The sequence below is a fragment of the Coregonus clupeaformis genome, chromosome 13 (assembly GCF_020615455.1).
Source record: "Coregonus clupeaformis isolate EN_2021a chromosome 13, ASM2061545v1, whole genome shotgun sequence".
NCBI classification, from domain to species: Eukaryota; Metazoa; Chordata; class Actinopteri; order Salmoniformes; family Salmonidae; genus Coregonus; species Coregonus clupeaformis.
This window is the reverse complement of record NC_059204.1, coordinates 9282894-9300130: the sequence shown is the minus strand read 5'-3', so window position 1 is coordinate 9300130 and position 17237 is coordinate 9282894. Positions and strand designations below refer to the sequence as shown.

Here is a 17237-nt window from a genome sequence, read left to right as displayed (position 1 = left end):
ACTGGTTGTATTGATACACCATCCAAAGTGTAATTAATAACTTCACCATGCTCAAAGGGATATTCAATGTTAGCTTTTTTTATTCTTACCCATCTACAAATAGTTGCCCTTCTTTGTGAGGCATTGGAAAACCTCCCTGGTCATTGTGGTTGAATCTGTGTTTGAAATTCACTGCTTGACTGAGGGACCTTAGAGATAATTATATGTGTGGGGTACAGAGATGAGGTAGTCATTCAAAAATCATGTTAAACACTATTATTGCACACAGAGGAGTCCATGCAACATATTATGTGACTTGTTAAGCAATTTTTTACTCCTGAACTTATTTAGGCTTGCCATAACAAAGGGGTTGAATACTTATTGACTCAAGATATTTCAGCTATTAATTTTGTATTTATTTGTAAATATTTTGTAAAACATTATTCCACTTTGACATTATGGGGTATTTTGTGTAGTCCAGTGACAAAACATCTCAATTTATTCCATTTTAAATGCAGGCTGTAACACAACAAAACGTGGAAAAGTCAAGGGGTGTGAATACTTTCTTAAGGCTCTGTATTTTATACAGTCTTTTTTGCTCATCTTTATCAAGGGTGCCAATAATGATGCACCTGATTGTACATGCCAGGTAAACAATTAAACTGGTACCACTAACCTCTCTGCTTCCTCTCTCTCTCTCTCTCTCTCTCTCTCTCTCTCTCTCTCTCTCTCTCTCTCTCTCTCTCTCTCTCTCTCTCTCTCTCTCTATAGAACGTCGTCGCCATGTACGATGGGGAAAGGGTGCCTTCCCCCAGGACATTGTTAACGGTGTGCTTCCTACGGCCGTGGCCCCGGCAGGAACAGGTGCCGGGGAGGGCGGGTCAGCGTCGGTACCTTCCCCGGCTGTGGGGCCCAAGCCAGAGGAAGAGGAGGGGCCAGAGGAGGAAGAGGAGGAGCCCAGCCCAGAGCCTGTCCTGGGTGAAGAAGGCCCACAGGGAGATCCTAGACCACGACAGGAAGAGGAGGGTGGAGCTGAAGTGCCTGGAGCTCCAGGAGATGATGGTGGAACAGGGGTGAGTTGAGTCTGGAGGGGTACCATAATCACTGGGTTGAGATTTGGAGGGATGAACCCTGGTTTGCATCGGTCTACCATGTAGGTACAGTACATGCTGGGTCAGTTTGGTAGGATACACAGAATGGGTGTTATTGCTATCATGTCCTGGTTAATGGAGAATTTGACACACGACAGGAATGCACATTGGGATCTTAAAAAGCAATCCTTACACGCTCACTACAGGTTACATGATTAATTAGACTCCTGATAACATGTAGACACCAAATTATTATTATTATTATGCTAAAGCTTGGAGAGACACGAAGATACGAAACACACAACCTTCAGAATATGTTTTTATTTCTACATTCTACCGTTTAATGATTAATCTAAAGGCTATTTTACAGCACTAAAAGCACTAAAAACAACAACAACAACAACAACAGCACTTCTTGCCTCCAGACAGTAATGGCTGACAGTCAGCCAAAGCCAGAGAACGCTGAGAGTCATTGAAGGACACAGCTACTCTCGTTAGCATGCTAACACTCACCAGACAGTAATGGCGCCAGTCAGCTCTGAGAGTCATTGAAGGACACAGCTATTCGCGTTAGCATGCTAACACTCACCAGACAGTAATGGCGCCAGTCAGCTCTGAGAGTCATTGAAGGACACAGCTACTCGCGTTAGCATGCTAACACTCACCAGACAGTAATGGCGCCAGTCAGCTCTGAGAGTCATTGAAGGACACAGCTACTCTCGTTAGCATGCTTCAGCATCTTCAATGAGTCTACCTATCTCCAAACACCATCCCCTTACTTTGAATCAAACATAGCTATCTACCCCCCAATTTTTCTTTTCAAAAAAATGTATAAACAAAAAAAATACATAGCTAGCTAGTTTGCTAGAAAGTTAGCTAGCTAAGCTTCTTGAAGACAGTGAAGCATTAGTTAGGGGAAGCCAACTGACTTGCCAGTCATGCCATGCTGATAGCTAATAAATTAGCTAACAAAAACACACATTTTGAAAAGAAAAGTGTATATCAAAAATATATATTTTTTTTAAATAACAGGATCTCCTAGGCTAGGCTGATTTTCAAGACACCATGGCAACGATGGAAACAAATCAATAGTTGGATTGATTCCCCAGTTAGCAGCAGTGGTGTAGGTGTTTGGATTGCAGGATAGAATAGACCTGTTCCATAGTAATACCATTTCTAACAGTTTTTTCTAACAGTTTTTCTAACAGAAATTGGATCATCATGCCTACAGCAAACACTGTAACTGTATATTCTCTGACAGCTATTCTTCCAGTGTATTGGTTCACTCAAGGTGTCCTTTAGGCTTCTCATTAGGCTACACGTTGAATACGTTGGGTAACATGAGATGGAAATTGTATACCAGCTGCCTAACTGTCATGTTTAGGTGTATTATAGGTGGAGGGTGAGGTTAACCCTAATGGGTTAGAAGTTAGTTTCTAAAGTGGTGGATGGGTAAAACGAATAGCATCTTCCAGTTTCACTGGAGTACTCACAGCAGTTGAGTATGCTACATTATGTCTGTTGAGGAAGGGGCCTAGATCACTTGCAGTGTCCCTTGCTGCTCTGTCATTGCTTGTCCATATGTGTATTCTTAAATTCCATTCCTTACTAGATTTGTGTGTATTGGGTATATGTTGTGAAATTGTTAGATATTACTTGTTAGATATTACTGCACTGTCGGAGCTAGAAGCACAAGCATTTCGCTACACCCGCAATAACATCTGCTAAAATGTATGTGACAAATAACATTTGATTTGATTTGAGAGAACCATCTCGTCCTACAGTAATTGACCTTTTGATGACCTTTCCCTCCCCCCTTCTCCCAAGCTATTAACTCATCCATGGCTCCTGTCTGGGGTCTACAATAAGTGGGGTTGGCGTCTTTGTTTCTCCAGCCCCCCCCCATCCTCACCCACCAGCGAGGAGCCTGGCTGGGCCTCAGCATCATTAGGCCTGATGGGTAATGGCAGCTGGAAAGCCAGGCTGGGCCGGGCCAGATTTATGTGGCTGATAGGGAATTGGCTGCTGTATGTCAGGAGGAGGGGACAGGAGAGCGGCACCACTGCCATCTGTCAGGCAGGGAAGGGCCCTCTCTATCTGGGCTACAGACTCCAGACTGTCCTCGCCAGGCTCTGGACTAATTGCCTCTGGTTTGAATGTAAAGGGCCGTATGTCCACTGGAGAGTCCCGGTGACAGCAGTCTAATGATGATAGAGGAATGGGAGACTATTATAGACACACAAAGTGTCCCAAATGGCACCCTATTCCCTATAGAGCCCTATGGGTCCTGGTCTAAAGTAGTGCACTATAAAGGGAATAGGGTGTTATTTGGGATACAACAGAGTGACACTCTTAATATACACGGAGTTGAACTTGTTGTAGAGAAGCTCACCATATGTATATTGGGATCTGGGATGGGAAGTCCATGGTGGGATGGTTTTAGTGAAGCCATTGTAAGTCCCCCCAATACTCCTCCACATTCAAACAAGGCCCCTTTAAATGAAAGAGAGAGGGAGGGATTGGAGAGGAGGGGATACAGGGATGTAGAGAAGGGGATAGAGATGTAGAGGAGTGCAGGACTCAGGCATTAGGAGCTATTCAAATGGTGGCAGGAGTCTGTTTTCATCTGCTAGTGGATTAAAGCCAGCGGGTCACCCTCTAAACCTCCCAAACGCACACACACAGACACAGACACGCACACGCACACACACACACACACACACACACACACACACACGACACAGACACACACACACACACATTCACAGGCACCCTCCATGGCCATGGTCAGGGATTAGACTAAAGTGACAGGTTGCATGCCAACCCCCATAACCACCCCACCCCCTCTACCAGCACCCCCTCTAGCAGTGCACCTTCCCCCACCATCCCCCTCTCTCCCCCTCCCTTCTCCCTCCCTCCCCACCCAGGCTTTATTAAACCAATGGATTAATAGCCTGTCGTGTATGATAGCCTCACAGCCTCACCCTGGGAGCCAATTAGAACAGCCAGGCAATTAAAAATAACCTGCTCATTAAGCTATCTGAAGGATGCCAGCCTCTCCCATTTACTGGTACTTAGAACAGTCCGGCCTCTGCAGGGGCTAACCTGAGTGATGTACCATAGAGGGGTTTAGGGGTGGGGGGGTTATAGTACATTGTTGGGTTTGAGTACAGGAATAGACTGGCTTGGAACCTGGCTGTTTTTGAAGCAGCATTGAGGCAATCAGTGGATGTCATGAAGGCCTTGGTCTCTCTCGGGGTGAGGGGATGAGGCCCATCGCAGGTGGTGGTTTCAGCAGCTAGTATCTATTCTGGGCTACTTCCTGTGTCCGGTAAGGATGTCACAGTAGGTGGAAGGTCACACCGTCTCAATGGGGAACAGTCATTGTAAATTATGTCTCTCATTTGTGAATGCCTTTAGAAGGTATTCACACCCCTTGACTTTTTCCACATTTTGTTGTGTTACAGCCTGAATTTTAAATGGATTAAATAGAGATTTCGTGTCACTGGCCTACACATAAAACCCCATAATGTCAAAGTGGAATTATGTTTTTTGAATTGTTTTACAAATTAATTAAAAATGAAAAGCTGAAATGTCTTGAGTCAATAAGTATTCAACCCCTGTGTTATGGCAACCCTAAAATGTTCAGGAGTAAAAAGTTGCTTAACAAGTCATAATAAGTTGCATGGACTCACTTTTTGTACAATAATAGTGTTTAACATTTTTGTACCCCACACATACAATTCATTATCTGTAAGGTCCCTCAGTCGAGCAGGGAATTTCAAACACAGATTCAACCGTAAAGACCTGGGAGGTTTTCCAATGCCTCGCAAAGAAAGTAGTCTATTTATTTACATTTATTTAGACTCCAGAGAGTTATAGTGCCTACTTATATTTTTTTTCCTCCCCCCGGGAACAAACCATCTATTGGTAGATGGGTAAAAAAAAAGCAGACATTGAATATCCCTTTGAGCATGGTGAATCTATTAATTACACTTTGGATGATGTATCAATACACCCAGTCACTACAAAGATACAGGCGTCCTTCCTAACTCAGTTGCCGGAGAGGAAGGAAACCTCTCAGGGAATTCACCATGAGGCCAATGGTGACTTTAAAATACACTAAACAAAAATATAAATGCAACATGTAAAGTATTGGTCCCATGTTTCATTAACTGAAATAAAATATCCCAGGGAAGTGTTGAGGAGTATTTCTGTCTGTAATAAAACCGTTTTGTGGGGAAAAACTCTGATTGGCTGGGCCTGGCTCCCCACTGGGTAGGTCTATGCCCTCCCAGGTCCACCCATGGCTCCGCCCCTTCCCAGTCATGTAAAATCCATAGATTAGGGCCTAATGAATGTATTTAAATTGATTGATTTCCTTCTATGAACTGTAACTGAGTAAAATATTTGAAATTGTTGCATGTTGCATTTCTATTTTTGTTCAGTATAGTTACGGAGTTTAATGGCTGTGATAGGAGAAAACTGAAGATGGATCAACAACATTGTAGTTACTCCACAATACTAACCTAAATGACAGAGTGAAAAGAAGGGGTGTGAATACTTATGTAAATTGAATATTTCTGTATTTCATTTTCAATACATTTGCTAAAATTTCTAAAAACATTGTTTTCACTTTGTCATTATGAGGTATTGTGTGTGTAGATGGGTGAGAAATAAAATATATTTAATCCATTTTGAATTCAGGCTGTAATATAACAAAATGTGGAATAAGTCAAGGGGTATGAATACTTTCTGAAGACACTGTATGTAAGTATGTATGTATGTATGTAAGTATGTACGGATGTCTGTATGTTCACCTCACCAGATGGCTATAGCTTTAATCGAGTTAGGGTAAGCTATATATTTATGCTAATATCATAGTACACTGACTGATAGTCAATCAAAGTGCTACTCCCTCTAACAGTCCATAGCAGTGTGTTGTGGGGTGTTTTTCCAGGAAGTAATTGAGCTGTAATGAGCTTGTGCATCATTAGAGTCCCTGTGAAGAGCCTCAGCCTTTCCTCCGTCCTCTTAATGAGGGACATAAACAGTCAGACAGGGATGCACTCCTTTCACATGTCCTCACTCCCCTCACTCACGTCCTGGAACCACTTGGTTCTCTGTAGCTCAGTTGGTAGAGCGTGGTGCTTATAACGCCAAGATAGTGGATTCAATTCCTGGGACCACCCATGTGTAAAATATTTATGCAGGCATGACTGTAAGTCACCTTGGATAAAAGTGTCTACTAAATGTCATATATTTTAAAACTACATACTAGGCTAGCTCCTCCATCCTTAACACACTAGACTATTTTAGAAAGACCATCACTCACTCACTTAGTTAAAACTCTCCTTTCACATGACCTAGAACTACACATTGCCGTATGCCGGCTGGACTGGGGCATGGCTGGTCCTCCATCCACCACACACTGCTGGGCCCACAACTGATGTGATAAGTCTGAGGAAAGTGTTCCTTTCACCTCCCTAGCCTCTCCAGGAAGATAAGGAGAGTATTATGTGGAGCTTCGGGGGAATAGAGATTTAAGGATGATTATACACAGACAGGGACAAAAATGTTTAGGCGTACAGGACAGAAGGATACACATGGGATATTTGCAGACGCATGCAGATGTAAGGGAAGCACAGCCGCGAGCTGCCCAGTGACACAAGCCTACCAGACGAGCTAAACCCCTTCTATGCTCGCTTCGAGGCAAGCAACACTGAAGCACGCATGAGAGCACCAGCTGTTCCGGATGACTATGTGATCACGCACTCCGTAGCCGATGTGAGTAAGTCTTTTAAGCAGGTCAACATTCACAAGGCCGCAGGGCCAGACGTATTACCAGGACGTGTACTCCGAGCATGTGCTGACCAACTGGCAAGTGTCTTCACTGACATTTTCAACATGTCCCTGACTGAGTCTGTAATACCAACATGTTTCAAGCAGAACACCATAGACCCCGTGCCCAATGACACTAAGGTAACCTACCTAAATGACTACCGACCCGTAGCACTGACGTCTGTAGCCATGAAGTGCTTTGAAAGGCTGGTCATGGCTCACATCAACACCATTATCCCAGAAACCCTAGACCCACTCCAATTTGCATACCGCCCCAACAGATCCACAGTTGATGCAATCTCTATTGCACTCCACACTGCCCTTTCCCACCTGGACAAGAGGAACACCTACGTGAGAATGCTATTAATTGACTACAGCTCAGCGTTCAACACCATAGTGCCCTCAAAGCTCATCACTAAGCTAAGGATCCTAGGACTAAACACCTCCCTCTGCAACTGGATCCTGGACTTCCTGACGGGCCGCCCCCAGGTGGTATGGGTAGGTAACAACACATCTGCCACGCTGATCCTCAACACGGGGGCCCCTCAGGGGTGCGTGCTCAGTCCCCTCCTGTACTCCCTGTTCAGCCATGACTGCATGGCCAGGCACGACTCCAACACCATCATTAAGTTTGCCGACGACACAACAGTGGTAGGCCTGATCACCGACAACGATGAGACAGCCTATAGGGAGGAGGTCAGAGACCTGGCCGTGTGGTGCCAGGATAACAACCTCTCCCTTAACGTGATCAAGACAAAGGAGATGATTGTGGACTACAGGAAAAAAAAGAGGACTGAGCACGCCCCCATTCTCATCGACAGGGCTGTAGTGGAACAGGTTGAGAGCTTCAAGTTCCTTGGTGTCCACATCACCAACGAACTATCATGGTCCAAACACACCAAGACAGTCGTGAAGAGGGCACGACAAAGCCTATTCTCCCTCAGGAGACTGAAAAGATTTGTCATGGGTCCTCAGACCCTCAAAAAGTTCTACAGCTGCACATCGAGAGCATCCTGACTGGTTGCATCACTGCCTGGTATGGCAACTGCTCGGCCTCCGACCGCAAGGCACTACAGAGGGTAGTACGTACGGCCCAGTACATCACTGGGGCCAAGCTTCCTGCCATCCAGGACCTCTATACCAGGCGGTGTCAGAGGAAGGAAGCATTTCACAGTAATGTCTACACCTGTTGTATTCGGCGCATGTGGCAAATACAATTTGATTTGATTTGATGTAGGATCTTAATTTGAGCCAGTTTGCTACAGCAGGAAAAATCATCCTGCAAGAAATGTGAATTATTATTTGGATTATGATTGATTGAAAATTTTTTGCAGGGGTTGATCCATTTTTCATAAAGTCTGACATTTCAAAGTGGAAATTACAAACTTCAGAAGGCTTTTTGAACCTCAAATACACTAAAAGTTAGAAATGTCCTGCATTGCAGGAAAGTTCACTTGCAACAGAGTGATCAAGTTAAGATCCTACATCTGTAGGCCTTTAAACCGTATAAAGCCATCGTATTGCAAAGCCAATTTCTTTACAGGGGTGTAGGCTTTAGATTGTGTGCTTCATATCCAGAAACTCATTATATTGTATTCACTTTTTGGGGTACCTGGGATAGTATTTGTCATTGTCCCCGACAGCTCCCCAAGCAGAGTTGTATCTTAAGTCACTATTAAAAATCCCCAAGACCTTATAAGCTTTACTTTAGTGGAGAAAAAGAGAGACAGAGACAGACAGGAGGAGAAAGAAAGATGAAAGGAGTAATCTAGTGAGGAAAGCTTATTAAAAAAGGAGGAGGCTGTAGTCTACAGATGTATTTGTATTTTATTTAGGGATCCCCATTAGTTCCTGCCAAGGCAGCAGCTACTCTTCCTGGGGTTTATTATGGATTCCCATTAGTTCCTGCCAAGGCAGCAGCTACTCTTCCTGGGGTCCAAACACATTAAGACACTTACATCACACATAAAACTAAATATAAAACAGTACATCATATAACACTGTCACACCACCACATATCCACAACACAAAATGTACGATACCACCATGCAACAACATTACAATGTACAGTACGTTTGTAAAGTGCGTGTGCTAGCGCCTGTGTGCGTGTGCGTGTACCTGTGTGTGTGTCTCTTCACAGTATCCGCTGTTCCATAAGGTGTATTTTTATCTGTTTTTTAAAATCTGATTCTACTGCTTGCATCAGTTACCTGATGTGGAATAGAGTTCCATGTAGAGTCCCTCCCCGGTCTGTCTGATATGTCCCATTCAGTCCCTCCCCAGTCTGTCTGATATGTCCCATTCAGTCCCTCCCCAGTCTGTCTGATATGTCCCATTCAGTCCCTCCCCAGTCTGTCTGATATGTCCCATTCAGTCCCTCCCCAGTCTGTCTGATATGTCCCATTCAGTCCCTCCCCAGTCTGTCTGATATGTCCCATTCAGTCCCTCCCAGTCTGTCTGATATGTCCCATTCAGTCCCTCCCCGGTCTGTCTGATATGTCCCATTCAGTCCCTCCCCCAGTCTGTCTGATATGTCCCATTCAGTCCCTCCCCGGTCTGTCTGATATGTCCCATTCAGTCCCTCCCCAGTCTGTCTGATATGTCCCATTCAGTCCCTCCCCAGTCTGTCTGATATGTCCCATTCAGTCCCTCCCCGGTCTGTCTGATATGTCCCATTCAGTCCCTCCCAGTCTGTCTGATATGTCCCATTCAGTCCCTCCCCAGTCTGTCTGATATGTCCCATTCAGTCCCTCCCCAGTCTGTCTGATATGTCCCATTCAGTCCCTCCCCAGTCTGTCTGATATGTCCCATTCAGTCCCTCCCCGGTCTGTCTGATATGTCCCATTCAGTCCCTCCCCAGTCTGTCTGATATGTCCCATTCAGTCCCTCCCCAGTCTGTCTGATATGTCCCATTCAGTCCCTCCCCAGTCTGTCTGATATGTCCCATTCAGTCCCTCCCAGTCTGTCTAATATGTCCCATTCAGTCCCTCCCCAGTCTGTCTGATATGTCCCATTCAGTCCCTCCCCGGTCAGTCATTGTGACTGTGTATGCTGAGGGAAATGGGGCTGGAAAAATGTTGTGTTGTGTGTTGTGTAAATCAGTGACCTTTAACTCCCAAACCAGCACGAATTAACAGACAGGATCAGAGATGTGAAGTTTGGCTGCTCGTCGACTAACAGCCACTGACAATTACTCAATACATCACCATTTATGCACATTGATTTTATAATTGATTTTTACCACTCTAATGCAACTCATAAAGCAAGCTCACATCTGAGAGACCCGGAAAGGACAGATTTGGTTGTGTTACAGTGAACACAATCATTCCCAGCAGCTAGGATATTTAATTGTCCATCTCTGTGTACTGTCTCTAGTTTACCATGGATACATTTAGATCTCCTTTTTTTTTTAGAAGGAGTGGGAGTATAAACCCACGCTCTTTGTGTCTGGAAAGAAGAGAGTTTGGAGTAAAGAAAATGCACCACTGTGTCTTTCTCTGCAGAGAGGCCTGTCCTCTCCAACAAACATCTTCTGGTCAGTAGATCCACAGGTGATCTTTCTCTGCAGAGAGGCCTGTCATCTCCAACAAACATATTCTGATCAGTAGATCCACAGGTGATCTTTCTCTGCAGAGAGGCCTGTCATCTCCAACAAACATATTCTGGTCAGTAGATCCACAGGTGATCTTTCTCTGCAGAGAGGCCTGTCATCTCCAACAAACATCTTCTGGTCAGTAGATCCACAGGTGATCTTTCTCTGCAGAGAGGCCTGTCATCTCCAACAAACATCTTCTGGTCAGTAGATCCACAGGTGATCTTTCTCTGCAGAGAGGCCTGTCATCTCCAACAAACATCTTCTGGTCAGTAGATCCACAGTTGATCTTTCTCTGCAGAGAGGCCTGTCATCTCCAACAAACATCTTCTGGTCAGTAGATCCACAGGTGATCTTTCTCTGCAGAGAGGCCTGTCATCTCCAACAAACATCTTCTGGTCAGTAGATCCACAGGTGATCTTTCTCTGCAGAGAGGCCTGTCATCTCCAACAAACATCTTCTGGTTAGTAGATCCACAGGTGATCTTTCTCTGCAGAGAGGCCTGTCATCTCCAACAAACATCTTCTGGTCAGTAGATCCACAGGTGATCTTTCTCTGCAGAGAGGCCTGTCATCTCCAACAAACATCTTCTGGTCAGTAGATCCACAGGTGATCTTTCTCTGCAGAGAGGCCTGTCATCTCCAACAAACATATTCTGGTCAGTAGATCCACAGGTGATGCAGGGGTCTTCTAGTCCTACAGCACATCAACATCAACCCCAGTGTTGTTGTAAAACCACGGCCATTACACGCACCGTTAAGTGTATGCCCATTGCCAATGGTTAACCAATCCCCTCAGACCATCCTGCAGGGTAGACCAGTCAGGGAGAACGGAGGGCATGCTGTGTGACTGTAGACTTGGGCTTGGCTGTGCCTTAAAACCTTGGCAGAGGAATCCAGAGAGGGGATGGGGAGGAGGAAGAGGAGGAGGAGGAGGAGAAGGAGGGGGAGGAAGATGAGGAAGAGGAGGAGGAGGAAGAGGAGGAGGAGAAGGAGGGGGAGGAAGATGAGGAAGAGGAGGAGGGGGAGGGGGAGGAAGAGGAGGAGGAGGAGGAGGAGGAGGAGGAGGAGGAGGAGGAGGAGGAGGGGGAGGAGGAAGAAGAGGAGACAGTCCACTATGTCATCCATTCAACAGAGTCATTTTAGCTTCGTGTTCTGCTTCTGACCCCGTCATGTACTGTATGTCTTTTACAATAGCTGTCAATAAACAGACTGTGTCAAGTGTTAACACATTTCAGGCTTCTGTCTTCAGGACAGTGATGTGTGAAGGAAAGAGAGTGCCTAAAGCCAGGCATTTTGTTATGGTGTGTGAGATCATCAGTGCACAATAAACCCCTATTCAATTTTAAGGCTTTAAGGCTGAGGAGTATTTCTGTCTGTAATGAAGCCCATTCTGACTGGCTGGGCCTGGCTCTCCAGTGGGTGGGCCTGGCTCCCCAGTGGGTGGGCCTGGCTCCCAAGGGGTAGGCCTATGCCCTCCCAGGCACACCCATGGATTCGCCCCTGCCCAGTCATGTGAAATCCATAGATTAGGGCCTAATTCATTCATTTCAATTGACTGATTTCCATCTATGAACTGTAACTCAGTAAAATATTTGAAATTGTTGCATGTAGCGTTTATATCTTGGTTCAGTATACAGTACCAGTCAAAGGTTTGGACACACAAAGAGAAAAGACAGTGCATTATTACTTTAAGACATGAAGGTCAGTCAATCCGGAAAATGTCAAGTGCAGTCGCTAAAACCATCAAGCGGTATGATGAAACTGGCTCTCATGAGGACCGCCACAGGAATGGAAGACCCAGAGTTACCTCTGCTGCAGACGATAAGTTCATTAGAGTTACCAGCCTCAGAAATTGCAGCCCAAATAAATGCTTCACAGAGTTCAAGAAACAGACACATCTCAACATCAACTGTTCAGAGGAGACTGCGTGAATCAGGCCTTCACGGTAGAATTGCTGCAAAGAAACAACTACTAAAGGACACCAATAAGAAGAAGAGTCCTGATTGGGCCAAGAAACACGAGCAATGGACATTAGACTGGTGGAAATCTGTCCTTTGGTCTGATGAGTCCAAATTTGAGATTTTGGGTTCCAACCGCTGTGTCTTTGTGAGACGCTGTGTGGGTAAACGGATGATCTCTGCATGTGTATTTCCCACCGTAAAGCATGGAGGAGGAGGTGTTATGGTGTGGGGGTGCTTTGCTGGTGACACTGTCTGTGATTTATTTAGAATTCAAGGCACACTTAACCAGCATGGCTCCCACAGCATTCTGCAGCGATACGCCATCCCATCTGGTTGGGTTTAGTGGGACTATCATTTGTTTTTCAACAGGACAATGACCCAACACACCTCCAGGCTGTGTAAGGGCTATTTGACCAAGAAGGAGAGTGATGGATGCTGCATTAGATGACCTGGCCTCCACAATCCCCCGACCTCAACCCAATTGAGATAGTTTGGGATGAGTTGCCCCGCAGAGTGAAGGAAAAGCGGCCAACAAGTGCTCAGCATATGTGGGAACTCCTTCTGTTGTAAAAGCATTCCAGGTGAAGCTGGTTGAGAGAATGCCAAGAGTGTGCAAAGCTGTCATCAGAATGTAAAATATAAAATATTATTTGATTGGTTTAACACTTTTTTGGTTACTTCATGATTCCATATGTGTTATTTCATAGTTTTGATGTCTTCACTATTATTCTACATGTAGAAAATAGTAAAAATAATGAAAAATCCTTGAATGAGTAGGTGTGTCTAAACTTTTGACCGGTACTGTATGTATTTTGTCTACAGTAAAGCACACTGTACAGTAACATTACGTATGATGATGGGGCCTGCCTCATGCATGGAAAGCTTTGAATATAAAGTGAGTTGAGTTTTTCGTCCGTCTGTTGTGGTGTGATGTGGCTGACAGCTCTGCTAGGCTGAAAGATTGCTATACAGCACAGAGTGACTGGTGTGGTGTCACACACGTTCGCGCGCACACACACACACACACACACACACACACACAAATTGATGTACAGCAGAGAGTGACTGGCGGTGTCACACACACACACATGTGCAAGCACACACACACACGTCACACAGGGCTGTTTGTTCTGCGTTCTACACTGCCAGACCCAGACCACTACCTTAATCTCCTGTCCCTAGTCAGGGAACTGATAGCACTGGGCTAGTCTGAGATAAATAGAGGACTGATAGCACTGGGCTAGTCTGGGATAAATAGAGGACTGATAGCACTGGGCTAGTCTGAGATAAATAGAGGACTGATAGCACTGGGCTAGTCTGGGATAAATAGAGGACTGATAGCACTGGGCTAGTCTGGGATAAATAGAGGACTGATAGCACTGGGCTAGTCTGAGATAAATAGAGGACTGATAGCACTGGGCTAGTCTGGGATAAATAGAGGACTGATAGCACTGGGCTAGTCTGGGATAAATAGAGGACTGATAGCACTGGGCTAGTCTGGGATAAATAGAGGACTGATAGCACTGGGCTAGTCTGAGATAAATAGAGGACTGATAGCACTGGGCTAGTCTGGGATAAATAGAGGACTGATATCACTGGGCTAGTCTGGGATAAATAGAGGACTGATAGCACTGGGCTAGTCTGGGATAAATAGAGGACTGATAGCACTGGGCTAGTCTGGGATAAATAGAGGACTGATAGCACTGGGCTAGTCTGGGATAAATAGAGGACTGATAGCACTGGGCTAGTCTGGGATAAATAGAGGACTGATAGCACTGGGCTAGTCTGGGATAAATAGAGGACTGATAGCACTGGGTTAGTCTGGGATAAATAGAGGACTGATAGCACTGGGCTAGTCTGGGATAAATAGAGGACTGATAGCACTGGGCTAGTCTGGGATAAATAGAGGACTGATAGCACTGGGCTAGTCTGGGATAAATAGAGGACTGATAGCACTGGGCTAGTCTGAGATAAATAGAGGACTGATAGCACTGGGCTAGTCTGGGATAAATAGAGGACTGATAGCACTGGGCTAGTCTGGGATAAATAGAGGACTGATAGCACTGGGCTAGTCTGGGATAAATAGAGGACTGATAGCACTGGGCTAGTCTGAGATAAATAGAGGACTGATAGCACTGGGCTAGTCTGGGATAAATAGAGGACTGATAGCACTGGGCTAGTCTGGGATAAATAGAGGACTGATAGCACTGGGCTAGTCTGGGATAAATGGAGGACTGATAGCACTGGGCTTGTCTGGGATAAATAGAGGACTGATAGCACTGGGCTAGTCTGGGATAAATAGAGGACTGATAGCACTGGGCTAGTCTGGGATAAATAGAGGACTGATAGCACTGGGCTAGTCTGGGATAAATAGAGGACTGATAGCACTGGGCTAGTCTGGGATAAATAGAGGACTGATAGCACTGGGCTAGTCTGGGATAAATAGAGGACTGATAGCACTGGGCTAGTCTGGGATAAATAGAGGACTGATAGCACTGGGCTAGTCTGGGATAAATAGAGGACTGATAGCACTGGGCTAGTCTGGGATAAATAGAGGACTGATAGCACTGGGCTAGTCTGAGATAAATAGAGGACTGATAGCACTGGGCTAGTCTGGGATAAATAGCAGACTGATAGCACTGGAATTGGTGCTGTGATTGACTGGCAATACACCAAAAATAATATATTTCACTGAGTGGGAATGTGTTTACCACCAGGTGACAGCTCCCTCAGTGTGTGTTCAGTTCAGCAGCTCATGTTGCAGCCACAGAGAATGATGGTGCCATTGAAACAATTGATAGAGAGAGCATGTTGCTTCTATGATTGGTTGTAAAATGCTAAGTAGTAGATTGATAAATACAACATATTGAACAGAATAAGATTCCAGTCTTCCTTCATTCCTTCCACAGCTCTCTCTGTGTTTGACCTGGAGTTGTGTCCTGTTCACCTAGTTCCTCACTGGCTGTTTCCTGGAGTTGTGTCCTGTCCACCTAGTTCCTCGCTGGCTGTTTCCTGGAGTTGTGTCCTGTCCACCTAGTTCCTCACTGGCTGTTTCCTGGAGTTGTGTCCTGTCCACCTAGTTCCTCGCTGGCTGTTTCCTGGAGTTGTGTCCTGTCCACCTAGTTCCTTGCCGGCTGTTCAGACTGTGTGCTCTGTGTTCTGGCAGTGCTCCAACATAACTAACTGGCAGGCAGTCATGCCCACTGTCCAGAACTGTCCAATCTGTGTGTGGACATTGGAGCGGTTGTCAGTGTTCATGTCTGGACAGGTTTCTTACAAAGCTACTCTGAGAAATAGAGTTAGTATTCCACCCACATAGAGATACCGTTGACCTAATACTGCACTAGTGAACATGGCTACAAAACATGCATTCAATGGGCACTCAGGTTATTCTAACATGTATTTGACATTGACATGACTTTCACCACAGAGATCCTATTAAATTAGTCATATGCAATTTGATGTTTTTCACCCTCACATGATTGCAGTTCGACAGGATTCTAGCCAGTGCTGATAGCGTTTTATAAAATGTCTACCAGGGTGAAGTGTGTTGGTGTGTGGTGTGCCACAGGGGTTCATTCAGTCACAGTAAGACATGGTATGTAGAGAGGGGCCAAAAGGATGACTCTGGGGTGTAGAGAGAGGCCTAAAGGACGACTCTGGGGTGTAGAGAGAGGCCTAAAGGACGACTCTGGGGGGTAGAGAGAGGCCTAAAGGACGACTCTGGGGGGTAGAGAGAGGGGCCTAAAGGATGACTCTGGGGTGTAGAGAGGGGCCTAAAGGATGACTCTGGGGGGTAGAGAGAGGGGCCTAAAGGGACGACTCTGGGGGTAGAGAGAGGGGCCTAAAGGACCGACTCTGGGGGTAGAGAGAGGGGCCTAAAGGATGACTCTGGGGGGTAGAGAGAGGGGCCTAAAGGACGACTCTGGGGGGTAGAGAGAGGGGCCTAAAGGACGACTCTGGGGGGTAGAGAGAGGGGGCTAAAGGATGACTCTGGGGTGTAGAGAGAGGGGCCTAAAGGATGACTCTGGGGTGTAGAGAGAGGGGCCTAAAGGATGACTCTGGGGGGTAGAGAGAGGGGGCTAAAGGATGACTCTGGGGTGTAGAGAGGGGCCTAAAGGACGACTCTGGGGGGTAGAGAGAGGGGGCTAAAGGATGACTCTGGGGTGTAGAGAGAGGCCTAAAGAACGACTCTGGGGTGTAGAGAGAGGGGCCTAAAGGATGACTCTGGGGTGTAGAGAGAGGCCTAAAGGACGACTCTGGGGGGTAGAGAGAGGGGGCTAAAGGATGACTCTGGGGGGTAGAGAGAGGGGCCTAAAGGATGACTCTGGGGGGTAGAGAGAGGGGCCTAAAGGATGACTCTGGGGTGTAGAGAGGGGCCTAAAGGATGACTCTGGGGGGTAGAGAGAGGGCCTAAAGGATGACTCTGGGGTGTAGAGAGAGGGGCCTAAAGGATGACTCTGGGGGGTAGAGAGAGGGGCCTAAAGGATGACTCTGGGGGGTAGAGAGAGGGGCCTAAAGGATGACTCTGGGGTGTAGAGAGGGGCCTAAAGGATGACTCTGGGGGGTAGAGAGAGGGGCCTAAAGGACGACTCTGGGGGGTAGAGAGAGGGGCCTAAAGGACGACTCTGGGGGGTAGAGAGAGGGGCCTAAAGGACGACTCTGGGGGGTAGAGCGAGGGGGCTAAAGGATGACTCTGGGGTGTAGAGAGAGGGGCCTAAAGGACGACTCTGGGGGGTAGTGAGAGGGGCCTAAAGGATGACTCTGGGGG

General features: G+C 46.2%; 1 protein-coding gene across 1 annotated transcript in view; it reads left to right on the top strand.

Annotated features, from left to right (window-relative positions):
- The first annotated feature begins 754 nt into the window (after nucleotides 1-754).
- srrm3 (serine/arginine repetitive matrix 3) overlaps nucleotides 755-17237 on the top strand; it is an 83903-nt gene continuing 67420 nt past the window's right edge. The window contains exon 1 of the mRNA XM_041893463.2: nucleotides 755-1052. Within this exon, the coding sequence (XP_041749397.2) occupies nucleotides 763-1052 (290 nt within the window). The 5' untranslated portion in view covers nucleotides 755-762. The remainder of the gene's footprint in view (nucleotides 1053-17237) is intronic.